Genomic DNA, 27,848 nt, shown 5'->3' with positions numbered 1-27,848 from the left:
GTGTGTGTGTGTGTGTGTGTGTGATAATTGCGTTAGCTGTTATGTCTCAGCCTCCAATTACTGTCACACTTTAATTTGCTGTAAAGGGGATGAGCAACCTCTCATGTGTGAAACTCAATTAGCCTTCAGGAGTCCTCGAAGAACTCTTGAAGGATTCTTCTGACTGTCATTTCAAAGAAATGCATTTTCTCATTAGAGATAGTGATGTCCCATTTTAATTATTTTAGAGGATGTTGGAAATGCAGAGGATCTCCCATTAAGATGAGTACGAGACTACTGGAGATTTTGAATATGTTGTAAAACAAAAGATCTGTAATTGCTGGAAAGTGTTTAAGCATGTGAAGCTGTTTGTCTGTTTATGCATTTTCCCATTAATATATATTTAACAAGCAAAAATGTGACATCTTTTTAAGCACTGGTGAATTGTGAGGTGGTGTGCTGTTTTGCTATTTTACGTCGTTGTTTTTTTTTCTTCTGTTGGACATTTATGCAAATTAGGTCAAATTAATTAAACTTATGCCTCATTGCATGCAAGACTTTATATGAAAAGATAATCGTCTACATGCAAGGAAGCAGCTATGAAAGTTTTATGCTGCGTTACTGTATCCTTGTTACATTTTATACCAGCAAATTGCTTTTTATTCAATTTAAAAAAAAAAAAAAGAAGGTATAAACTTTATATTACATGGATTTAAAGTCTTTTAAAAAAACTTCAGCAACACTTGCATACAACGAATTTTCCAGTTTTAGTCCTGTCTGTATTCTGAAAGGATTTTTCTGGGAGGCTGTTAACAATATTTCCTCGTTCCCATTTTGAAGTCTAATGTGCCACCAAAGAGACATGATAATTATGAAGCTGGCTTTATTCAGTGTTTAATTTTCTCTTCTGAAGCATGCAAAGTAGCACAAATTTAGAGAGAGATGGCCTCGTATGCATATTTAATCACAAAGTGTCTGAAAACTTATACCAAGCACCAAAGAAGGAAAAATTATTCTGATGTCAGGTGTTGAGTTGGGAGGTTTCTAGACTTCCTGCTGCGTCCGCTGTCTTCAAATTGGCATTACTGGGGTGAAACTTAAAGAAGTATTTCAATCAATTATGTTCTTACTGACACAAAATCATTTTGGTTATAAAGTTAGTAAAAAATGCTGTCAAAGCTAGAGAGGGTGATGGTACAGAGGTCAAAACTAGTGTTACTTTGTCCTTCTCTCTTTCTTTAACTGGTGATCTTGCTTTTCCTCCCTCCCTCCCTCTTTAACTGCAGAGGACAGCTACGTGAGGATGTTCCTCCGCGGCCGTCCCGTCACCATGCACGTCCCAGACCAGCAGAAGGGGACTTACAGCCTTGACCAGAAGGTGGCGCTGCCTGACCATAAGCTCAAACTGCAGTGGGTGTATCCTTGATCCAGACAGAGAGAAATTAAGAAGTACACGAACAGTTTACTTAAAGATTCGGATGGTTTAGATATTTAAAATATCTGATTAATAGACTCAGGCTAGCGTTATTTTATTTTTAGGTTTATTTAGATTTATTCTGCTGTGATTCATACAACATGCAACTGTCTGTGGCTCACCAATCAACCTGTTAGACCATATAAACGTAATGGACGTGACCTCCGGTGTGGGAGTACATTTTTCTAATATCACTAATAACTAATGATCATATCTTCTGTTTTCACAGCTGTTCTGACACATATTTGTCTGTAAGATAAATAATAGGGGTGAAAGCACAAACTGTATCTCTGAAAACCAAGAAATTACAAAAAATAAGATTTGGTGTTTCTAAGTTATCTTAGTAAGAAGCATCAACAAAATATATAAAATAAAATTGCTGAATATTCTGGTAATCCTGTCCAGCATCAGCCATCTTCCTTAATCTAAGCGTGGTCCAGTTATGGCTACCGTGGTCGTGACTGCCGCTCCAACCTGTACCTGCTTCCCACGGGAGAGATTGTCTACTTCAATGCTTCAGTGGTGGTGCTGTACAACACAGAGGAGCAGCAGCAGAGACACTACCTGGGCCACAACGATGATGTGAAATGGTGAGAAAACAGCAGGCTGATGAGAGCAGCCATTAAAATCTTTTAATCTTTACAGAGACTGTGCATTTTCCTGCATCATCTCTGCTTTCCTCATTTACTCCAAGTCTTGTAAACAGATCCCGTTTGATCAAAAGCTGTGTTTAACTAACACACCGTGATATAGATGGTTTTGTTTAAACAGACTCACTTGATGTTATGTCTTTTCATACAGAAGAACTAACATAACAATCATCATTCAAATGAATAAAAACTAGAGGAAACCTCTTTAAACAGTAAAAATGAAGCTAAAATGAGCAAATCTCCTCCCAAAAGAAATTAAAATGAAAAGAAAATGTAAAAAGGCAAAACTCTATTCGACCCCACACGTGAGACAAAGAGAGAAACGAGCTGTTCAGAAGTTGTTTTTGTTTTTGCGTAACACGTCATCGACAGCTTCTGTGTTTACCATCAGTGAAATTTGTGCTGTACTTAATGAGCACCAGTTGACATCCTGTGCCTGGAGACACTGGGATGTAAACATTAAGGCCCCCTGGGGCATGCTGGGAAAGCTACTCCGCTCTGCAGGGAAACAATCGTGCTCTCCTCTCCCACGCCGTCACGTGGAATCCGCCTCTTCACGTTGTCATTTTTTTTGTGTTTTAGAAATGCAAAATATGATTCACATTGAAATAAATATTGTATATTTGTTTTTATTGACTTGGAAAATGTGAGTCAATCGGTTTGTTTATATGGCTGTTGTTTATACGTGTCAAGTGTCTATAACGTGCTTCTGAAAAATACTCGAGATTTCCTGTAAAAGTCAGAGACCAGAGAAAACGGCGTGTGTCACGATAAACATTTTTAAAGGCATCGTGTGAAAGAAGCAGAATGAATGAGAATTAATAATCACAAAGCCACAAATATAATTAATATTTTCTCATATCTTCTTAGCCTGAGTGTGCATCCTGACATGGTTACCATAGCAACAGGACAAGTGGCTGGAAACTCTAAAGATGGAAAGGTACTGCGAGCATCTCCAATCCTGCCGTAGCGTTGTCTCCTAATCACTAAATATGAAACTGAAAGAGCTTTAAAACTTCAAATAAAGTTTTGTTTTGTTTTTTGTGGAAACCAGAAGAAGGTTTGATATGAATCAAACAACTTTACTATGTCTCCTCTTTTTTTGTGTGTGTGTGTTCAGCTGCTGGCTCCCCATGTTCGCGTCTGGGATTCTGTGAGCCTCAACACGCTCCATGTGCTTGGAACGGGAGTGTTCGATAGAGCGGTCACCTGTGTGGCTTTCTCAAAGTCGGTAAGGAGCGTCTCACCCTTTTAGACTAGAGGTGTCAACATCATTCTAGTTCAGGGAATTACACCAATGAATAATGACCTCTAAAGAAAAAAGGGGATGAATTTGGAGGTGTTTTATTTTAGTGTAAAGACATATATTCCCCTAAAACTTCACATTTAATCAGCCAACTATTTATGTGTCTCAGTTTTTCTACATTCATCATCTACGTCAGTCGGTGTCATAAATCACAGGCTTAACAACGTTACTTGAGTGTGTTTTGGCAGGCGATGGTTAATGTCTTTGTCAGTAAGAAGCCCGTTAAACTGATGAGTCATAGTTCTGGCTCAGATATAATCAATGCTTTAGTCAGCCAGACTCATGATGTGATCTATATATAACACTGCAAGTGTAATGCTTCCTGCTAAATATAATACAATCCCAATAACTATGCACTTATCCAAATACCCAGTTTTTACACAAGTCATTCAGGCCCCTTTCTATGTTTTCATGCCTTATTAAGATTTAATCAGTTATTTATTCATTCATTCACCAGAATGGCGGCACCTTCCTTTGCGCTGTGGATGATGCCAACGATCACATCTTGTCAGTCTGGAACTGGCAGAAGGAGAAGCAGCTGGCTGAAGTCAAGGTATGGCCACCTGAGTCTGATCTCATTCATACAGCTGTATCATTATTGATCTCCTGGTTTTAAATTTTTTAGATAACATGCATGGATGAAGGATTTTAATGGTATGTTTTCATGAACGTAGCAAATAGAATGAAACGATAGCTTCCTGGCTTCTGTCCCTGCAGTGCTCCAATGACTCTGTGCTGGCTGCTGTGTTTCATCCCATGGACACCAACCTGATTGTTACCTGTGGAAAATCTCACATCAACTTCTGGACCATGGAGGGGAACACTCTCACCAAGAGACAGGGCCTGTTTGAGGTATCGCAACTATACACAAGTTGTTTGTTCTTAAAACCCTGCTGTATATTTAGTTTTATTCCTTAAGGTGCAGTCTATGACAGCAGTCTTTTCTGTAGTCCTTGAAATCCTTATTGTCTGGCTTTGTAGAAACACGAGAAACCAAAGTATGTGTTGTGTGTGGCATTCGCTGAGAATGGAGACGCCATCACAGGAGACTCCAGTGGGAACCTCTACATCTGGGCCAAAGGTACGATCAAAGTGAAAGTTCTGATCCAGCTGTTTTTGTTTTTTTTTTCTTTTCTTTTTTGACAAAATTTAGAGATTCAATCGCCAATCGCAGAAATCCTGGCTGCTTGAATTAACGAAGGTTTGAACACGTTTATATTCATATATGATTGTTTCAATAAAACAGGAATAACAGAACATAAAATCAAGCATTTGTGGATACAGCTAACAAAAAAGAAAAAAAAAAACGAAGGGAAACACAAAAACTGGTTACATTGAATACAAAACAGAACTTCTCACGTTAGAACATAGGTTAAAAAATTAACAAAACTCCAGAACTCGGAAAGGTCGATTGGTACTAACAAAACCTTTCCTTGCAAACGACACTAAGTTAGCAGCAACACAACTGAGCTTCACATTCCCATTAACACAGTAAAATCTACAGAGTTGTAGGTCATCGGACCTCGATGGAATAAGCAAATCTGTTAGTCAACAGGAACATCCTTAAATTGAAAGTTAGAGAAGTTTGTCAGAAAAAGACCCCAGATTTTACCAAATGTGCCCTTTTAATTCTGGGTGGATCTTTTCAAGACTGAGACACGACATAAGATCAGCAAGCCACTGATAATGGGGGGTGGGGCATCTGACATAGTTACGGCAGTCTGGATTTTAAATGAAATCATTCATTTATCATTACTGTGAAGCACAAATGTAAAGAGGCAGGATATCTGCTGCTCACTCTCTGATTTCCTGTGTCGTCTGACAGGTGGTACCCGCATCAGCCAGGTGGTGTCAGCGGCGCACGAAGGTGGCATTTTCTCAGTGTGTGTTCTCAAGGACGGCACCATGGTGTCTGGAGGGGGGAAAGACCGCAAGGTGGTGCTGTGGGACCACGATTACAGAAAAAAGGCAATGATGGAGGTGAGCGAATTCTCCTCTGAGGGGAAATCGGAGGTCGTGAAACTTCTGTGGAACCCACTTAAATATTATTTTAAACTTTTCTCAGTTTAGTGATTAAACTGTCAGTGGGTGTCTCTTGTGCTGCAAGTAAATAACTCCAAAAAAAAGTTTTGTTACTTAATGTTTTGAATATTGTGCTTTCTTTGACTCTGTGCTGCATGTGTGTGTCCAGGTGGGAGAGTCCTTCGGTCCTGTTCGTGCTCTGGCTGAAGGTAAACCCGGAGAACTCTTTGTTGGAACCACCAAGAATGCAATCATCAGAGCTGCCTTCCCTGATACATTAACGCCTATTGTGCAGGTACACGCTGATAACATTCACAGGCTGACTACTAACAAATATTTTAACTTTATGCATGCTGCATTTTAAATAAGAAATGATATGATGTGCTACAGGGTCACACCGATGAGCTGTGGGGTCTGGACATCCATCCCACCATGGAGCAGTTTGTTACCTGCTCACAGGACAAACAAGTTCACCTCTGGGATGCCCACTCCCACCAGCCCCTGTGGAGCAAGACCATCGAGGTGAGGAAGATTTTTGTGAATGAAGACAGCGTTAGGGACTGAGCTTCCCGTTCAATCACAAGTACTAAATAACAAGTATGTCGTCTTCTCTGTGCTTTAGGATCCAGGGAGGTCTGCAGGCTTCCATCCCAGCGGGGCTGTTCTGGCTGTGGGGACCATGACTGGAAAGTGAGCCTTACAGCTGAAACAAGTTAAAATTCAGAAACTGAGCATTGACAAAACATTCACTAAGACTGATCTCCTTTAATGCTGGAGATATTAAAGCCTTCCTATTTGGATCCTTGTCATGTGCATTTTCCCAAATCTCTGCCTTGTGTGTTGCAGGTGGTTGGTGCTGGACACTGACACTCGGGATCTTGTTTCTATGCACACAGATGGCAATGAGATCATTTCCAATGTCAAGTACTCTCCGGGTAAAACATCATCTGCTCACCTCGCTGACACAGATCCATAAAATGTTAAAGTTCAGACAAAATTTCATATTTCAGTTCATTGATTTTCTGCTAACTTCACTTTGTGTCTGCAGACGGTAACTTCCTGGCTGTCGCTTCCCATGATAACTTTGTTTACATCTATGCTGTAACTGAAAACGGCCGAAAGTACAGCCGTGTGGGGAAATGCACTGTAAGTAGATGCTCACATGGAGCGCCAGTTGTAAATGTCTGTTTGTAAATGAATTCCCATTCTTACAGTGATCTCTTTTCATAAAATCAGATCGCTAGTGTCTGAAGGCTTAAGTAGTTTATGGAGGTTGAAAAGTGAATTGATATATTGCTGTTCTTTGGATGAGAATTTCACTCAGAATTGACATCAATAACATTAAAAGAGAGTTTTAACAAAAAATGTTCAATCGTCACTCTGCATGATCTGCCTCTTCCCCAGGGACACTCCAGCTTTGTTACCCATGTGGACTGGTCGAAAAACAGCCAGTACCTTGTCACCAACTCAGGAGACTATGAGATCCTCTTCTGTAAGTCATACTTCATGTCTGTTCATGTGCACTTTTAGCTCCACCCTCTGATTTTACTGTCAATATAGGAATCTGGTAAAATATGAAACTCATATCACTGACATCTCAAAGTTATGTTCATATGTCAAGGAATCTTTTGGGGGGGTTTCTTCGGCTTTTAGGGGAGGCATCCAGTGGTAAACATGTGACCAACATGGACACAGTGCGCAACCTGGAGTGGGCCACCTCCACCTGCACTCTGAGCTTCAACACGTTTGGTAGGTTGATAAAACTTTTTAAATTCATCTATTTTATCACACTAGTATTTTGCAATGTTTGCCTGAAGCAAGCGTAGCTCTCACACAGTCGTTTCTTCTTGCGAATTTGTTTTGATGGAGAAGAGCACGGTGTTTTTATGTGGCCGCAGCTAAAAAAACACGAAGTGACTGAAGATGCTGTTCCACTGTCTTCGTCGCCCTCGTGCTAACTCTGCCGCTGGCGCTTTTTTTTTTTTTTGTCTTTTTGTGTCTTGCAGGAATCTGGCCAGATGGAGCAGATGGCACAGACATCAATGCTGCGTGCAGGTCACATGATGGATCCCTGCTGGCCTCTGCTGATGACTTTGGCAAAGTGCACTTGTTCTCCTTCCCCTGCTCTCAACCAAGGGTCAGTCATGTTAACTCACAGTGACAAACACAAAGCACATCAGAGCCGGGGTCTGCGTGTTTGTATGCTCGTGTTGAAATTTGTTCCACTTCGCAGACACGCTGACTTTCAACACTGCCAGAACTATGTAGCTATGGTGTTTGTCTCTCAACTGCATTGTGATTAAGTTTTAATGAACACTGGGAAACCCAATGAAAGCTCAGCAGAAATAACAGAATACCTTATCATTATCAGGCCTGTAATGTGCACAATGTCTGCCAGGTGTTTATATTGTGCTCACAAACCGTTGCAGGCTGTTAGACACCTTTTTTACAAGTTTTCAGTTAAAGCCTTCTAAACTGGGGCTGTAAACTAAATTGTCCATTAAGACAAACTGGCTGCCATTAGCGCAGAAAATCACAAGCTGTAAAAAGTTACAACATATTTTAAACAGATTTGGAATGAAAATGAGTGTTTAGTGGCTTAAACCAGACAGTTGTGTTTCATGAACAGCTGGTACGAATGTAAAACCCCCACATTATACATTTGTTTTTCATTGCAAATAACCTTCATGATTATTGAAACTTAGAAGGTTCATGAGGTGATTTATGTGACCAAGAAGGTTAACGTTGTTTAAAGAAGATAATTTTCTTCTCCAGTAATTTATATTTGGTATTATTGGTATTGGACCTCTGTTCCTGTAGCTTCCATGCAAATAAATCTAAAGCTGCAATAAGAGCCCCCGTCAAGAGGAGAGCATGGATTCATAGATTAAATAAGTCAGGCTCCTATTGAATCAATGGAGTTGAGGTCGAGATGGGTTGCAAAGTGGCTTGCAGGGGCAGCAGCAGCTCTAGCAAGACTACAGCAGCTGAAATAACTTCCCATATGAGATTGTTCAACTTTATCTGAGTGAGATGTCACTGTGGCTATGATGCACACAAATTTACGCATGCATAAACAAGAAAAAGAAAAGGGTTACTATTAACAATGGAGAACTTAAACTCTGTTATTGCTCTTGGACTCTACTAGAGTATCTTTGCTTGAGTCACAGTTCAAAATAAAACTTTTGTATCTTGTACTTGGTTAAGCACTTCAGTTCATCCTGAGTCTGGAAGGATCAGTTTTAGCTCCTCCTTCCTTAGGTCTCTCTTATGATTGGCTGCCCCTGACAAAAGGGAAGGTTTGAACTGCAGGTGATTGGGGATTATTATGACTATATTATCATTTGCTCTCCATGACATCTTACAAAGCACAGAGTAGGATGAAACCGAGCATTTAGTGCAGTAATGTATCCACCAGGTTAACAGTGCATATAGTTTATACATCCTTCAAATAAAGAAAACTGTGAAACTTTCATTTAAAATTCCCAAAAGAGCATGTTGTTCACTTTTAATTAATTACTCCTTAACTTTTTTTTTTGTCCTGCTTTGCTTTGTTATCCAGGCTCCAAGTCAAGAATACAGTGGCCATAGCAGTCACGTGACCAACGTTGCCTTCCTGCACGATGACAGTCACCTGATCTCCACTGGTGGGAAGGACACCAGCATCCTGCAGTGGGTGGTTGCCTAGGCAAAATTATACACCTGCATCTCTGACTTCCACTGGAATCCTGTCTGACCCTCGTCACATCTTCTTCACCTCATCTTTATCCTCGGGCTACCACGGGGCAGCAGCTCCTCTGTGCCTACTGGAATGTAAAAAAGTAAAGAAAAGAAAAAATGCACCACCGTAACTTGAGAAACCCAGAGATGTGACACCAAATGAGTATCACTGGAATAGTTTAAAGTGTACTGCTGTTTCTTATAGACTGTAGAGAAATTACTTGTTGTAATGGAGGAAATTACTAACTTTTACCATTACAAAAAATAAATAAATAAATCAACTACTGCAAATCCACCTCATCTGACAACACAATAAATCTGCAATTTTTCCATTAATACTAACTGGGCCTGAACTCTTTCAACCCTTTAAAGGGAAGTACATCTGTTCTAAATTACAAGCCTGTCAGCAAGGTTAAGATCATGTATACTGCAGTTTGTTAACCATTTTAAATGCATGCAACACAATGAGGGTGAAAGATACAATAAGATTTTAGGGTTTAACATGATGGTATTTTTCAGACGTTGGTTTCCATAAAGTGTACATTTCTTCAAACTTGTTTGGGGTGTATAAACTAACACAAAACAAAAATAAAGGAGGCGTGACACGTTGAACTGAGGTACTTAGATAAATTTTTTCATATCAAATTTAAACCAAATTTTATTTAGTGCTGTAAAATATCCATGATTTGTAATAACAGAATTAAAACATGAACCTTTTAGGAGTGCAAGATATATATTTTTTCTCCCCCAGGAGTGTGGAGTAGATCCCTGTGAACATGCAGTGATCTTTCCTACACCTGGAAAATCACAGATAAAATTTCAAACTTGTGCAAAGATTAAGTACAGCAACACAATGAAGGTGTGATACTCTAAAACCATAAAGAGTGATAAATATTGGCCTGCATTTGAGCAAATTAATATTGCATTAAATGGGTGAAATCTTCCTTTTAAAATGCTTATAATAACCCCTCTGCCTTCTTCTCTTCACTGTTACATCACTCAGCATTTCCATACTCTTAAGGTGCAGATTGTAAGTATAGTACAGATTGCTGTTGGAGATTGTAAACGGTACAAAGTGTCTGTTTTGTCCCGAGCCTTTTGATTTCTCCTTCTACTGCTGGGCTGTTGTGTTTCTGATTGTACTACTACTGCAAATGTGCTCAGATGGCACTAGATGGCGCTACAGCGCAAGAGAATGAGCATGACTTGGGCTCCCCTCCTGTAGATGTTGTCTAAAAGGTCTTTAGAGTAAATATATATTATGCAGTATATCCGAGTGGCTGTGTTATTTTAATATTTAACTGTAACAACGATGGATGTTAGAATTATTATACTCGTGGCACTTTTAGTGATTGACAGCGAGGTAATGTAGGCTGCTGTGCCATGGAAGCTTGGGCTGTGCTTTGCCTTCTTGTTTTGTTAATAAAGTTTTTACCCAAATGCACATGATGCTTTTTCCCCCCCCCTTTATTTCATCAGCCAAAAAGCCGAACATGATGCATTGATGTCAGTGACGTAAATGAATAAAAACTAACACAATATTCCCAAAAGTATTCACTGATCTGCCTTTGAATGCATATGAACTTGAGTGACATCCCATCTTGAATCCACAGGGTTTAATATAGCAGCTTCAACTCTTCTGTGAATCTCCAGAAGTGCATTTTATTCCTACAGAAGCACTTCTGTGAAGACTGCTATTGATGCGGACACATCAAACATGTCTCCGCTCCAGTGGTGGTGTGCTTTACACCACTGCATCCTACGCTTTGCATTGCACTTGGTGATGTAAGGCTTGGATGCAGAGCCGTTCCGTGAAGCTCTCTACCCACTGTACTTGAGCTAATTTGAAGGCCACATGAAGTTTAGAAGTCTATAGCGATTAACTCTCCAGAAAGTTGCAGACCTCCGTGATTTTACATTGCCTACCACAGCTGAGTCGCTGGAATTCTCAATCACTTTGTTAAAATACCGCTAACAGTGGAATATTCAGCAGTGAGGAAAGTTCACGACTGGACTTGTTGCACAGGTGGCATCCTGTCACGGTATCACGCTGAATTAAATGAGCTCCCGAGAGGGACCCATTCGTTTACAAATGTTGCAGAGGCAGTCTGCGTGCCTAGTTACGGTACTTGATTTTATACATGTGTGGCCATGGAAGCGACTGGAACAACCATTTACTTGTGCTCCTTCTTCCTGATGCTGCTCTCTGCTAAGATTGCCACATCTGTCACAACTGTGGTCTTCTGTTCCTTTTCAGCCACCACTATGTGTGGTTGGTTGGCCAACAGATGCTTGTCTGTCTGGAATGAAGGTCCTTGTTGTTCTCAACCACCTTTGGGGGCGTCTTCCATCGGGACTAGGGTACTTAGTAGTCCATATGTGGCACAGATGTTCATGTGCACTATCCCAGTCACTTGGTTGTGCCTCTGTGTCAATTAGTGTTCACATAAACAAGCAACTAAATGCAACACATTACTCACCAAGCTCATGATATCAGATTTACATACATTTTCATATGATTAATAACAGATGGAAAATATTTGACATGAATACTGGGATAGTTGAGAGGAAATCAGCAATCAGTGGTATCAGTGGTAATCAGTGAAGGTTATTTGCAACAACACTTCCAACATTGTTATGATGTACAGCAGCAATTCTGCAGTTTTTTACTTTAAAAAGCATGAAATGGAAACCCAAAGAAGATGATTCCAGTGTTTATCCAAAGAACAGCAGAATGTAATAAGCATAGTGACACTGCACTGGTGTTGTCATGACGGTCAAGTTTACCTATATCCAATGTTCCCTTCGTAAGAAGAAACAGGGCACGGTTTATCAAACAGGCCCCAACTGCTGCTGGCACAAATGTACTGTCCTCTTATGAAAAGTGCAGACTCCTTCCTCCATTTCCATTTCCATGTGGCCTAATGCAATCTTCTCTCACAAGGATTCTAAAAAAAATAGTTTAATCTCATTAGAAAACCCAGTCAGCATAGAGAACTCATGGTACTCTTTTCTGTGCTGGTAGGTTCCTAATCTTTATTTTTTTGTGGGTATGCATTTTCATTTTACTATTTTTACGTGTTTAAGGGTTTGTTTGTTTGTTTTGTGTATTTGCATTTGATTGTTTTTAGTTTTTCTCTTGTCTTAGATGTTATTAACTTGAGCCCCACTTTTCCCTACCAACTGTTGCCCAGTAGGTGAGAATGCAACCGGTCTTGAGAGATTTATATTTTTATCAAGTCTTGTTTAAATTCCTTCTTTTATTGGATATGTGGGACATATAAATATATAAATAGGGTCATAAAACTTCAGAGTTAAGATAGTGAGTTTAATTGCACCAGTGAAAGAATTAAATTTGGGCAGTTAGATAAAATCAACAGAAGTTACAGTAGTTTGTATACAGTCCTTTGATATACAACGTTTTTGCAGAAGTCTATACTCTGTACTGAAACAAATAAATAAAAATATGCCCATAGAGGGAAAGTAGCAGCCAGGTACTACTAATGAAATGCACAAGATTCACTGATGATCAGCAAGTGTCACCACCTCTGTGTGTTAACACAATGCCATGATCCCAACAATTTCACCCCAAGGTCAGACCGTGCAATTCTCAGAGAATATTGCAAAAGCCCAAGAGCTCCATCGGAGACTCTCCAGGCCTCAGTTACCATGCTAAAGGTCATGAATGTAGTGGTTTACACATTCACTTAGCAAGTGACAGGCTGCTGTTTTGGAGAGACAAATCCCTTTGGTGTTCAGGCAACGGCTGAAAGTGAGCATTATTTTTTTATGATAGTAGAATAATTAGAAAATGCTCTGAGCAAGCCATTTGACTTGCTTGTTAGGAGGAAGCCTCTTCTCTCTGAAGAAAGCATGAGAGCATGACTAAGACTGCAAAGGTGCATCTGAAGAAACCACAAGATTTCTGGAACAATGTCCTTTGGACAAGGTAAAAATGTTTGGCCAAAATACGCAGTGAGACAAAAAATAGAACATATCAGCTCTGTTTGTCAGGTCATATCAGTATGCTGGTAGTAGATATCAGCACAAACATCTCATACCAGCTGACAGCACGGTGGTGGAGGGGTGATGATTTGAGTTTGTTATGCAGCCACAGGACCTTAGCCGGTTGCATTAGACTGTAGCAGCGGACCATGAACTCCTCAGTATCCTAGTATTTTAGAATCAAACACGAGTCTTTCTGGCTGAAATGTTATTGTGACCCCTGAGGACACGAGTGCATAAATAAGTGTTTGAAAACATCCAGAATAATGTGAGAGTCTGATAAATTCATCCTTGAAATTGTTAATTTAAGTTATTGCTGCTGGACTACAGAATCGTGACGTATACTTACAGTATACGATATAGTATAAGTATATCTGATGTGTCTTACATGAACATAACAGCTGACCTTATGCATTACTGAGGGCATTCACAAGATATATGCAACATATACCCAGCTCTACCCGATTAAATACAATAACACTTATGTTTCTATTTATATTTGCGGTTTATATTTGTTTTCATAACTCAACTGTGATATGACAACAAATATAATGAAATCATGAGGCCAAATGATCATGTGATGACTGTGATTTTAACTAGAAGGGTTCAAATAAGCTCAAGAACTGCAGGAATACATCCTCTCAGTCCTGCATAAAGCATTTATTAAATCAGCTTTTGGCTTTGCATCGGACCTGAACGTCACTCACAAAAGTGAAAATCTTCTAATTAATCTATTTCACTATCACATTGTATTTCCTGCATGCTCTTTAGTCTTTATACAACACAAACTACTCTTCCGATCTGGTCTGAGGACCTTTGATTGTCAAAGATCCCTATCACCAGCAACACTTTAGTTAAAACCACTTGAATTGCAGTCTTGAATGAGTATTATAGATTTCTTTTTTCCAATTACACTAAACAGCATTTTGCCTGCCCCAGCTTTAATGCTACTGTAGAGAAATACTGGTGTGGACAAAGTGATTACAAAGTGAACTTTAGAAGCTGCAGAAAAAAATCAATGAAAGTCAGAAGCAGACACAAACTAATGACAGAATTAGCTTTTTGTAGCATGATTCGTGTAAAGACCCGTGAGCTGAAAATAGTTCCATTTGAAACCAAATACTTAGAAAGCCTGTCTTAACTCAGCAAAATCGTAAAATGATTGAATAGAAAATACTGATACAGAGTTATTCATGTTGTTATTTTTCTTTTTTAGACTTATTCTTTCTCTTATATCCTTCTATAGAAAAACACTTTCACATGATCTTCTGTATTATTGATAGGGTACAATGTAAAGCGCCTTGAGGAAACTGTAGTTGTGATTTGGCGCTGTATAAATAAAACTAAACTGAATTCTGTAAACAAAGTAAAGTGTAACAGGTTAGCATCCTTACAGTCACTGATAACAGATCATCTTTTTATCTCTGGATCACCGAGGCCTGCTTTCTCATGATCAATCTGTGAGTATGTACTGTTCTGGTGGGTTCTTCTAAAAATGGCATTAGCTTCTCTGAAAACATTCAATTTTCTGGAGGGGCTGTAGCAGTAGGTGGTGGAGGTATTATTGATGTATGATTCATGGTTGGGGATGATTCATCGCTAATTCAGTTTTATTAAGATACCAGCAAGTGTTTAATTCTTGCTGAGCTCCCTCGACGGGGGACGCACATTTCCTGTACGTGGAAAGGATGAGACCGAGACATACAAGACCCTAAATGTTAACATAATAAACATCGATGTGTAGGAGGAGGGGGCATGGAAGAGACAGGAATGCTTGGGCTTATTAGACACATTCGAAGATGGAAGATAAAATATTCCAAGTGTTTTAGTAAGCTTCTTGTAGTTTACTTTGGGTCTGTACTCAAGGACAGGGTCGTGCATACTACAGGAAGAAACTGGAGCTACATGAATATGCATACCTATTTACTTTAAATCCTTCCCACAGCACAGTGCTAATGCTAATTCTGTGTTGACCGATCGGACCATGAAAATTTGTCTGTAAAGACATAATGTTTGCCCATTAACTGATTCATTATGCTTTCACGGCACATTACTATGAACTGGCTGATGTATGTGAGTGTAAATAATTCACAGATGAACTGCACTGTCTTTCAAATGTGTCTTACTGATTAAAATAATTATTTTTAGTAATACATCAATCTTATCACTTGGCCCACCTGTGGAGGGTTCATGTGTTTTATGTGCAGCAGCAGCATCTGACAGACTCAAAGCTGCAAAGTGCTCTGGATGTGGATTTCATCCCAAAGTCATTTGTGTGGGATACACAGCCAATGTCATTTTATACATACCACATGTCCTCCAGAGGTTTAGAGAGCGAGAAAGCTGGACCCAGATGTGCTATACAGAGACTGGCTGTGACCAACATCAGTTTCATCTTAGACACACTCTGATGTAAGGGTCTGGAGATGTTCAGCTCTTGTGGATGAAAGAGACAAACAAAGATGAGGGTTATACAGGGAGTGCAGAATTATTAGGCAAATGAGTATTTTGTCCACATCATCCTCTTCATGCATGTTGTCCTACTCCAAGCTGTATAGGCTCGAAAGCCTACTACCAATTAAGCATATTAGGTGATGTGCATCTCTGTAATGAGAAGGGGTGTGGTCTAATGACATCAACACCCTATATCAGGTGTGCATAATTATTAGGCAACGTCCTTTCCTTTGGCAAAATGGGTCAAAAGAAGGACTTGACAGGCTCAGAAAAGTCAAAAATAGTGAGATATCTTGCAGAGGGATGCAGCAGTCTCAAAATTGCAAAGCTTCTGAAGCGTGATCATCGAACAATCAAGCGTTTCATTCAAAATAGTCAACAGGGTCGTAAGAAGCGTGTGGAAAAACCAAGGCGCCAAATAACTGCCCATGAACTGAGAAAAGTCAAGCGTGCAGCTGCCAAGATGCCACTTGCCACCAGTTTGGCCATATTTCAGAGCTGCAACATCACTGGAGTGCCCAAAAGCACAAGGTGTGCAATACTCAGAGACATGGCCAAGGTAAGAAAGGCTGAAAGACGACCACCACTGAACAAGACACACAAGCTGAAACGTCAAGACTGGGCCAAGAAATATCTCAAGACTGGTTTTTCTAAGGTTTTATGGACTGATGAAATGAGAGTGAGTCTTGATGGGCCAGATGGATGGGCCCGTGGCTGGATTGGTAAAGGCCAGAGAGCTCCAGTCCGACTCAGACGCCAGCAAGGTGGAGGTGGAGTACTGGTTTGGGCTGGTATCATCAAAGATGAGCTTGTGGGGCCTTTTCGGGTTGAGGATGGAGTCAAGCTCAACTCCCAGTCCTACTGCCAGTTTCTGGAAGACACCTTCTTCAAGCAGTGGTACAGGAAGAAGTCTGCATCCTTCAAGAAAAACATGATTTTCATGCAGGACAATGCTCCATCACACGCGTCCAAGTACTCCACAGCGTGGCTGGCAAGAAAGGGTATAAAAGAAGAAAAACTAATGACATGGCCACCTTGTTCACCTGATCTGAACCCCATTGAGAACCTGTGGTCCATCATCAAATGTGAGATTTACAAGGAGGGAAAACAGTACACCTCTCTGAACAGTGTCTGGGAGGCTGTGGTTGCTGCTGCACACAATGTTGATGGTGAACAGATCAAAACACTGACAGAATCCATGGATGGCAGGCTTTTGAGTGTCCTTGCAAAGAAAGGTGGCTATATTGGTCGCTGATTTGTTTTTGTTTTGTTTTTGAATGTCAGAAATGTATATTTGTGAATGTGGAGATGTTATATTGGTGTCACTGGTAAAAATAAATAATTGAAATGGGTATATATTTGTTTTTTGTTAAGTTGCCTAATAATTATGCACAGTAATAGTCACCTGCACACACAGATATCCCCCTAAAATAGCTAAAACTAAAAACTACTTCCAAAAACATTCAGCTTTGATATTAATGAGTTTTTTGGGTTCATTGGGAACATGGTTGTTGTTCAATAATAACATTATTCCTCAAAAATACAACTTGCCTAATAATTCTGCACTCCCTGTATGTACGTTCTTAATCAATGCGCATGCTTCAAGACACTCGTGCTGATTGTGTTTCCCACTGACACCTCGTCTGTGACACAGGAGGTAGAGCAGGTCATCTACTAACTGCAAGGTTGGTGGTTCGTTCTCTGGCTGGCCAAAATAGTCTGAGCCTTGAGTTTCTTTAGATGGAGTTATCAGCAAGTGTGAATGCCTGAATAACGCTCTTGTAGAATAGAAAAGCACTGCATAAGAACCAGCCTGTTTACCATTTGGGTTTCAAACCTGGGGTGAGCATATTGAATGGTCCAAATTTTGGTTTGCGAAACAGAATTGATCCTGTGTAGGTGCCCTGTACTGGAAAATGTGCAGTGAAATTGTTGACATCAAAAATAGAAAATGACAGACTGCACACAAATAAACTCCAGGGGCCTTCTCTGCTTCAGTGAAACTTGAGTCATTAAAAGGCCGATTCAGTTCATGAGCACAAAATAAGGTTAGGTCTCAATGTCTTCCTTAAGGTCACCTTTGGTTTGTGTCCTCTGGTGTCCTTTGAGGTAAGGGCTGAAAACTGGAGTTGGTTGGCAGCTGCTTCCTGTTTTCTTAAAGTGGCAGAAGATGTGAGTGTGAATGGTTGCCCAGTCACAGAATGACAACATGCTGAGGGTGTAACTCACCCAAACAGATAGGCACACACCCTCTGTGACCGCAGTTGGATAAAATATTTAAGGAAATTAGGAAAATGATCGTATTGCATGGCTGCAGTTTAGCCGTAGGAGACAGAGCCATCTGTGTCTCGTGACAAACACTGAGAGACTAGCACAACTATATTAGCAGATTTAATGCAAATCAGGGAAGACATGGGCTGCAATTTATTGATTTTCAGTCTGGTCTGGTTGGCCTTTTCTTCACTCTGACAGCAGAACAACGGAGAGGTTGACTGGAGAGTGGGGTTTAATCCAACTATACCACTGGTGTCTGTCTGCTGGGACCAACAGAGCAACAATATACTTAAATTAGGACAAAAAAGTGGAGCAGACTGACCTCGAGACAAAACTGCAGAAACCAACAATCACTTAATCATCTGACATCACAAAACTAATTCATCCAAACAAAATGTAAGTTTTGCACCACTTTGCACCCACACTGTTGGGTCTGAGGGACAACTGTGAAGGAGTTACTTAGAAGAAATAAGTCACACAAAAACATGAAAAATGTGACACTTTTCTGATGGGAAACAAGCCGTGAGAACAGAGAATAGACGGAGCCGTTCTCAGAGACCCTACAAAATGACACAGGATGGAAGATTCTGACAGTCTGGGGTCTCGTCCGCAAATGATACAACCCTGAGGCTACAACACTTGCACACATACAGACACACATGCGGACCATTTCATTAAAACTACACTGACTCACAGTTCCCGATCACTTACACAAACCCTAAATAGATCATCACCTCCATGTTATTTCTTCTTTCGTGTCCTCTTCCTGTTTTAGTTGCACATGTTTTTACTGGGAGATTTCACAATTTATGCCAGAATTAAACGCTTGGAGAGACGCATTCTTATAGTATTCGTTTCCTATAGTCATTACAGAGTAAAATCTGCATTTACTTCATGTGATTATCGGGGGGAGTCAAGACAATGTGGGTGGAAGTTGACTAAAAACATTCCAAGGAATTCTAAAAATATTTTGATTGTTTTGCATGAAACTGTAAGTACTAAATCACATATCACTTACTGGAAGCTTTTTAGCCGCTTACACGCTGAACTCTTGCACCGCTCGACTGTTTACCATCCGTGGATCTGTTCCGGTTTAGTTACTGGAGGGTCTGCCAAGATGCTGTGTTTGGCCTTATCAAAACATCAATTAATATTCCAGACACAAAACAATAACGGACACAGACTGAGCAGGAGGGTGTCAGATAATCAAAACATGATAAAAGTGACATAATATGTCATAAAATTAGTGCATGAAATGTTGGTGTGTGTTCAAATACTGACATGCTCTTTCAATTTGTTTACTGCATCGTTTAGGAGGAGCAACGCTACCCATCTTTACCTCAAGAAACTGTTCTTCACAAGGACGGAGAGCAGGTAGTTGTGTTTGAAAGAGGCAGAGGGGTAAATCTAAGGAGCGAAGAGGAGAAGACATAATGGAGCTGGGAAGAGGAAGAGCTCATGGAGAAGGCTGATAATGCAGAGCATATCGAGCTCTCCATTCTTTACCACCGGGGTGTCTGAGCTGCTGCCGACAGCCTGTTGAGCAGTGTGTTGATGTATGGGGTGTTGCTTAATAACAGCAGTCTGTCTGCTGGTCAACCCACAGAGCGGAAAAAACCGCCAGGAGTCATTTTATGTACTGTAGGATTCAAGTGGCTGCATAAAAGAGTCACGCAGCACTTGTCTTCTATTCTAACTACTATGTACTGTAAGCATCTGTACAGCTTTATGGCTGCAGGAACAGATTGCACGTAATCCTCGATCGATACCATTTTGTTGTCATGTAGAATTAGTAGATTTTTTTCAGTACTTTGTTGTTGTGAAAGGCAAACAGAGCACAGAGCACAGGCGGCTTTGACATGAAAATAGCTCCAAAACATAAAATACTTTTCAATAGGATGTAATATGTTAGTCAAAGCAGGAGTTTGGAGGTCAGGTCTGCTTGAGCTTGAGCTGTGCGAACCTAAACAAGACTAAACACACACAAAAAAACATAGTTAGCATTTTCCAGCAATGCATTTACATTTATTTTGCACGAAGCCTTAAAGCTTCAAAGAGATCCAGACTTACTGTGCAGCTTTGGTACTGAGTTTTGCATTATAATTAATACAAACATTGCATGTTAATATGCTCACATACTGTCTCTCAAGTCCTGTTCTTCCATAAATGCATTCATGCCCTCAATTGTCACCATGATGACAATGATGTGGATAGGGCCTCATTGTGATTCATTGTGTAGCTAACAGACAAATTTTTTTAAGACATTTCAGGTAAAACCACACATCATCTTTGTTTTGCTGTTAGCGGTAATGCATTTTAAGCTGGCATCTTCACTGCAGGAATTTAGAATAATAAGTGGTCAGATGTTTAGGGTTCAAAAAGTGCTGTAGATAGCACGACGACATAGTCAAACCATAATGTGGCACTCACACTTTCTTTTGGTTAAGGTTCCAGACTATAGAAGCCTCAAAAATGTCTGTCACATTTCATGCCACTCCATCTCATTAAGATATTTTCAGTCGGGTCAAAGTTTGCCATGATCAGTCAACTGACTCCATTTCCTCTATATGTAACATGGGCCAAAGTGGTAGACTCAAATTTCCCACTCAAATATATGGCTATTCCAGGGCTGCAGATGAATATGCTGTATTACAGAAGAGTTTTGTTCCAGGCTCACCCACCTCACTGAAAATACACCAGGTTTTCCTGAAAAATGCTGTGGACTGGCCCCAGATGAAGAGGAAGCTTTAATCTCTGCAGGGTGTTTATTTTGTCTGTGTTTCATGGTGATCTGGATCCACTCCAGTGTTTGGGAGACTCCACCTGTCTCAACAGAGCTGGTACTGCTCAAGGGTGTGACACATGTGGAGAAACTAAAGTACATGCTGATGTGAGCACTTTAGATAACATAATGCCACGACAAAAGCACACAAAGTTGGGAAGGGAATGTTCAACCGGCACAGTTTAGCAGGGAACATTACTCATACAATGGAAGATAGTTGTGGAGAAAAGATTCAGTCCTCTTATTAATCTGCAACGTCACTAATCTTGTGACGTTATAAATAAAACGAAATAAAAGCTGCAAACATTGTCCAAAATATTTTTTGGCCTTCTCAGTTTCAAGATGCAGTTTATGTGGATGAAACAGCTGCTTATTGGGGTCAGACTGAGAAAACAGTGGCCACGTAACATCACCAGTGATGACTCAACTAAGTGAAATGCAGGTCACTTCACTAAAGATGCACATCATTCAAGCACAGCAAGATTTCTCATTTAGCTGCTCATACCTGTATTTTTCCAGCTGTGACATCCACCCCACTGCTCGAAAGTCAGAGGTCACTAGAAAAGAGCCATGCTTTTTAAAGAAAATCGTTGGATTACATTTGAGACAATACATTTGACTAGTTGAGTATCTGGAGCATCAGTTTGATTAAAGTTGCCAAAAAAAAAGGAAACAAAAAAACCTCTTTTCAAAAACAAAACGCTGTTATATCAGGGGAATTGCCAGAGTAGTTTTAACACTGTCTAAATTCACAGAACAGCACAGAGGTGGAAAGCTGCAGTGTACCTCTGACCAAGAAGGAAAGTCCATCAGACTCTCAGTTTGAGGAATAGACATCTCACAGTTCCTCCGCTGCCAGCTTCATTATATAAATGCAATCCATAAGAGCCATATTCTGCTAGATTGTGAAGGAAGTAGTACACTGTTGCATGAAATCTTCAGTTTTTAGTCATTTTTATCCACAGTCAGCTGCCATATTTTTCGGACCATAAGGGGCACCAGATTATAAGACGCACTTTCGATGAATGGGTCTGTTTTCATATATAGGGTACCCTGGATTATAAGGCGCATTAAATCAAGCAAAACAGTCAGATAAGTCAAACTTTACTCAACTCATTCTTCTTGCCTCTTCTACTTCCGTACCATTGATTCATTAATGTTGAATTATGTTATGCTAACATAGCTGTGTTGCTAGCGATCACGTAGCATAACGTTATATACCAGCTAGCACAACTTCAGTAACCCTACAAAAGTCACTGCTGTTTAGTTTTCTGTCTTCATTCATGTTAGAAGTGATAGCAGAGCTGTATGTTTTATTTTTTTCAGAAATCTCTCAGTCAGAACATGCTCTATCATGTTTAGGTGGAAACTAGCGAGGTAAGTTCCTGCTAACTTCTAACTCCATTAAATTTAATAAATTCTGTTTTCATGGATGTCTGGATGTTAAACGCAATTGTTACACCTGGTAAAGCAGCAATGCTGATGATTTTATTAAGGATGAAATAATTTAGACAGTTTTTAACTCAGTGATGCCACAGTGCTTGTTTGACTTTGGGGCCTGAAGCAGACGGAGTTTTGGACCCGGATTACTCCGAGTCCGCAAGTCTCCTGACTACTGTAGCCGTAATGCTCCGACAATCCATGAAGCGGTGCGGCTTCATAGCTTACCAGTCGTACTAAAACATTTTTTGATAGATTTTTGAGTGCTGTGTACCACATAAAATCGGTTCGAGGTCAGTAAGCACAACCAGAATTCATACATAAAGTGCACCGGATTATAAGGCGCACTGTCGATTTTTGAGAAAATTAAAGGATTTTAGGTGCGCCTTATAGTGCGGAAAATACATTACCGGTATTTAAAATTGTTACTTCTAAAATTGTTACAATTTTCAGCCCCTGCTAATGTGATTAATAACACTTTTAACATTACAAACTGGAAGAAAACTGGAACGAAAGTTGCTGAAAATAACCCTCTACACCTGGGTAGATAATATTGCGGTCAACAGTTTATGTAAATGTTTATTAAAAATGTTTATTATTTATATAATAAACTATGACTATTACAATGCTTGTGCGAAAGCTGACTTATTTAGTATGCTGTTTATACTGTTTTTATATAAGACAGTATACAGTTGGTATAAAGGCTGAATTCAGTGAATGTAGCTAAGCATCATCACCTTAAATTTAAATTAATCGCTGCTGGATTTACCCTAACACTGACCATGAACACCACAGCTGCTCAACAGAATGGCTGTGGTTCAGGAGTTAGAGCTGGCCATCTACCAATCAGAAGGCTGGGCAAGATACTAATCCTCCAGGTTGTTCTCCGATGAATCCATCAGAGTGTGAATGGGTGAATGAGGCAAGTTGTATGAAGTACTTTGAGTACTCAGAGTAGAAAAGCAATGTATAAGAACAAGTCCATTTACCATTTACCAGTCAAATGCAGTGCATTTCTCTAAATTTGCCACAGTACAGCACTAAACTGTATTCTGATGCAACCTTTGAATAACACAAAGTTCATATACCTTAGTTTGTTTTGCAGGATGTTTCACTAATCTTTGATTTAAAGAACTGGGATATTACATGTAAGCTTTAAATTTCCTCTAAGCAGTCCCTACCTTTAAATATAACTGCTCGTGTCCGGTCTTTCTTACATCTTTCTCCCTCTCTGAGAGAAGTTAGCTCTCATTCTTTTGTCTGCTTGGGAACTACAGCAGCTGGACCTTTAGCTAGCAGATACACTGTGATGATGTTGATGTTTGAAGGCAAACAGTGAATAATAATATCTTCCCTCAGCTTAACTATAAGCTCTTTTTTTTGGTGCTTGAACTTTACAGAATGTTTATTTTCATTTCACCAATTTTCCCTGTAACCAAATATAATTTTTGCCTTTTTGATGCATTCAATATTTTAAAAATCTGTGATTGCCTTTTGTTGTCTTCTGACTTTGGAGCGAGCGTGTACACTGCTTCATTATACTTAAACAAAGATGTTATAAAGGTCTGGGAGCATCTTGCAATGTTTATAGCAACAGATAACGGGAAAAACAGTGCGATCAACCATGTAAATAAACAGAGTTGACTGGTGGGAGACGTTTTACATCTTCACAAGAAATTAGATTGTATGGCTTACACCGAAAGTCAAAGTTGTGCTTTTAGAGTTTTAAGTCACCTTTCCCTAATGAATATAATTCCGATGCATGATGCTTATTAGCACCTGTAATCTTTTATATGAAACCCAAACAAAGAGCTTTAGAGTCTATTTAAAATTTTAATTGCTTATTTGTGCAAAGTTAAATCAGCTGCACCAATCAAAGGGTGGCATGTTTTATCTTTTATTTACTCCTGCCCGATAAGTCAATTGAACCAGAAATGAGGCCATGTTTCCAGAAAACAGTTCAATCACAAATGATTTACTTTTTGACAGCAGTTAGATGTCATTAATTTTCTCACCATGCTGTACATCATTTCTCATAAAGATTCAAAATACTCTAAAGAGTTCCCCACAGGAAATCATTTTAGTACTGAAGCACCAGATTATTCCTGTTTACACCTTTACAGGGTTAGAATAACAAGAATGTCCTCCACAGTGTTCGTGGTGTTTCACCCAAAAAGTAGATTTGATGTTGACACGCTTGATAAGCATTTGACAGGCACTGCAGAAGGAGTGAGGGTGCACAGAGACATCCTCCCACAGCTTTCACACATGTTAATCATCAAACACAAAATACATGGAAGCCCACGTAGCAACGCACAGACATCAGTTTGTGATTTCCCACAGAAACAACACCATCGTCCCCCATCTCCAGACTGTAGAAGGGACACGAAAGTGCCTGTTATAAGAGACCGTCATGTCCAGAGAACAGTCCTGTTATTGCACAAAATGACACAGCCTGCAGTAAAAATTTCCACACACAAATAAAAGCTTCTGTGACTGTAACGTCAAATAAACTGAGGATCACCAGCGCTCTTCATAAAATCGTCTCTTTGTAAAAAACTTGTAAACAAGAACAAGAGCAGTGCTTCAGTCTTGTTCAGCATAAACCTTAAACAGATGCAAGAACAATCACAGCAGCACTCCGTCAGACCTGCATGGTGGTTTGGCTAGATGAAAGCCACTCTTGAGTAAATGACATATGACAGCCCACTTGGAGATTGCCGAAAGTAACTCAAGAGGCATGAAGACAAAAGATTCTCTGTTATAATGAGCCAATAAAAAAATCAGCTTTTCTTTAAGCAGAACTCCAAAAAGCTGTCTGATACAGACTCCTGCAGTGAATCTTTGTAGAGCACTAATTGGGAGTTTATGGATCGGCAGGAAATCTACCATGTAGCTCCTCTGAAACCCCACGCCGTAACCTGACGTGCATCTCACTACAAATTTAATTACACATCATATTAATGCAGTCTGCATCTAATGTGATTGGTCTGTTCAGTGTTGTCAATTTGTCCTGTGTGTTTCTAGTGCTGCAGTTTTTGAAGTTATCAGTGACGGTAACAATCATCATCTCACTATAGGAATATTAATCATAGCATCAGTGTAAGGACTCACAAATGCCAGCATATTACTGCAGAAACTATCAGAATACACAAATGTGATTGGCCCTGAAAACCCCCCCAAAACTGACCACAACAAAGAGCCGGGATTGAGAGGGGAAAAAGTCCCGGCTTTTTATCCCACGTAAACAGCTGACGTTGTAGCATTTATGCTTGTGTTGGTGCATTTTGTTTTAATTACCTTGTGGTCACGTCCAGGTGTTTTTATGTGTCCCACGAGACACAGGAGAAAAAAAATATAATGCCAGGGCTTTTTTTCCCCTTGGAGTGGAGTGGATGCCCACTCTTTGTTGTGGTTAGTTTGTTTTGGGGGGGCTGCAGACATATTTGTGCACATCCATTCCGGTAGATTTATCAATCTCCTTCCAGGAATATGCTGAGATTTGTGAGTCCTGATCGGGACTATTTAATGGAGCTGTCAGTAAAACACATAAGAGTTTCAGCCAAACTGACACGACAATTCTCAATGGTTTGACATTTTGAATGTATCGTATCAAATTGTATTGCATTGTATTGTATTGTGTGGTATCATATCATCATATCCTAGTCTATGACATCACATCATATTGTATCACATTAGGTCATATTGCACTGTAGAGCAGCGGTCCCCAACCTTTTTCGCACCACGGACCAGTTCATGCCTGACAATATTTTCACGGACCAGCCTTTAAGGTGTTGCGGATAAATACAACAAAATAAAACTAGTACCGGTACCGTAAAAAAGAAGATTTATTCATAACACACGTGAAAAGACCTAGGAAAACCGAGTTAACGATAACAAAATAACGCTCAAAACCGATAAAAACCCTGAAAACCTGTCATGAAACGCTGTGTGGCAGGCAGGAGATGAGGACTCAAAGTGCAGGACTCAGACTCAGGGGATGAACTCAAAATCACAGCCTTTTTTTGCTGATCACAGAAAAACGAGCATACAAAGTAAAATAGGCTAAACTGGGAAACAATGAACTAAAACACAGGGAGATCCACACAGCATGAGGGATGACGCGACACTGACTCAGAGAAACACAGGGTTTAAATACACTGGGAAGTAACGAGGGGAATGAGACACAGAAGGAGAGCACAGCTGGGAGAAATCAGAACTGACGAGACAAGGGAGCAAAGTAGGATACACTCACATGAGACACAGACCTTCAAAGTAAAACAGGAATTAGCACAGATGCAAACTAGACTAGGGGAGACAGAGCAACTAAGAAACACAGAGGGCAGCTACTAAATACTCAGAGAACTAAACAGAATACAAGAAAACCAAACTAAGACACTACACTAAAGAATAAGCTGGGACAACAAAGAGAACTAAGAACATAATACAGAAAACTCAGAGGCACAAGAAACTCAAAACACTGGGTCACTGACCCAGGACCGTGACGAAACCATACATTTCACACCTGAGCCTCAACTCTCGCGGCCCGGTACCAAACAACTCACGGACCGGTACCGGTCCGAGGCCCGGGGGTTGGGGACCGCTGCTGTATAGTACAGGGGTGGGCATTTCCAGGCCTCGAGGGCTGGCGTCCTGCAGGTTTTAGATCTCACACTGGGTCAACACACCTGAATCAAATGATTAGTTCATTACCAGGCTTCTGGAGAACTTCAAGACATGTTGAGGAGGTCATTTAGCCATTTGAATCAGCTGTGTTGGATCAAGGACACATCGAAAACCTGCAGGACACCGGCACTCGAGGCCTGGAGTTGCCCACCCCTGGTATAGTATGATATGTTGTCATATGACATTGCATCGTATTTCATTCTGTTACATGGTAATGTGTCTCATTGTGAGGCATCTTACAGTATTGCACTATGTTATCTCATATTGTTTCACATTGCATCATATCTGTGGCAGACAGGTGTGCCAAACTGACAAGTGAGACTTTTTCTTTTTTTACTCCAAGATCCTTTGAATTGAAGATCATTTAACTGGATTTCATGATTGGGACAACACCGCAGACATTCTCTGTCTATATATGAGCCCCCTGCACTGCAAGCTGTTTGTTTTCGTTTTATGCCCCATCCCAGCCCCCTTTTTCAATTCATTCACCTCTCATTAGTGCATGGGGATCTGCAGTCCTCAAGGCATTCACACTATTGAGATCCTGTTTCTCTTTAAACTTTATTCTACCTTATTCTAGTTGCTCCGACCTTTGCTGGTTAACTACTCCCTCAGTTTTCAGCCGATTCCCACCATTTAAACTTTAATCTGTTCTGCTCCATGCTAATGCCAGCTCTTTTGGTGCTCATACCTTTCATACTTTTTGAGATATTAAGATTTTTATGCCATTTTTTGGCAAATCCCGCTTATGACAAAAAACATTTCAGTAAACAGTTCAACTTTTTTAACTCTTTTCAACACAAATTTCAGCTTTTTTACCTCTTTTCAGCAGAATTTTCCATTTTTCAATACTTTTCAGCACAAATTCCTGCTTCTTTAGCTGTTTTCACTGCAAACTTCAGCTTCTTCACCTCTTTTCAGCAGAAATTCTGCTAATTCAAGTCTTTCTTTCTTGACTCTCTTCAGTGTAGTCTTTCAAATAAAGAATTTTTCAGCAGAGTTCAGCTTCTACACAGTGTTTTCAGCGGAGTTCTCCTTCTGCTGTTTTCAGATTCC

The 27,848-nt window shown here is 40.1% G+C and overlaps 1 protein-coding gene across 3 annotated transcripts in view; it reads left to right on the top strand.

Moving 5' to 3' along the window:
* Positions 1-10,595, top strand: part of eml2 (EMAP like 2) — a 31,532-nt gene extending 20,937 nt beyond the window's left edge. For all 3 annotated transcript variants that reach the window (XM_005745011.1, XM_005745012.1, XM_005745013.1), the window contains 17 exons: positions 1,266-1,395; positions 1,894-2,043; positions 2,974-3,043; positions 3,224-3,334; positions 3,867-3,962; positions 4,127-4,261; positions 4,391-4,490; positions 5,235-5,389; positions 5,601-5,726; positions 5,822-5,953; positions 6,054-6,121; positions 6,278-6,366; positions 6,480-6,577; positions 6,836-6,923; positions 7,085-7,180; positions 7,438-7,568; positions 8,994-10,595. In XM_005745011.1, coding sequence (XP_005745068.1) covers positions 1,266-1,395; positions 1,894-2,043; positions 2,974-3,043; positions 3,224-3,334; positions 3,867-3,962; positions 4,127-4,261; positions 4,391-4,490; positions 5,235-5,389; positions 5,601-5,726; positions 5,822-5,953; positions 6,054-6,121; positions 6,278-6,366; positions 6,480-6,577; positions 6,836-6,923; positions 7,085-7,180; positions 7,438-7,568; positions 8,994-9,119 — 1,901 coding nt within the window. In that variant the 3' untranslated portion in view covers positions 9,120-10,595. The remainder of the gene's footprint in view (positions 1-1,265; positions 1,396-1,893; positions 2,044-2,973; positions 3,044-3,223; positions 3,335-3,866; positions 3,963-4,126; positions 4,262-4,390; positions 4,491-5,234; positions 5,390-5,600; positions 5,727-5,821; positions 5,954-6,053; positions 6,122-6,277; positions 6,367-6,479; positions 6,578-6,835; positions 6,924-7,084; positions 7,181-7,437; positions 7,569-8,993) is intronic.
* Positions 10,596-27,848: the final 17,253 nt, after the last annotated feature.

The sequence above is a fragment of the Pundamilia nyererei genome, unplaced genomic scaffold, assembly GCF_000239375.1.
Source record: "Pundamilia nyererei isolate P.nyererei 1_Seehausen unplaced genomic scaffold, PunNye1.0 scaffold00152, whole genome shotgun sequence".
Classification (NCBI taxonomy): Eukaryota; Metazoa; Chordata; class Actinopteri; order Cichliformes; family Cichlidae; genus Pundamilia; species Pundamilia nyererei.
This window is presented reverse-complemented; position numbering and strand designations above follow the sequence as displayed.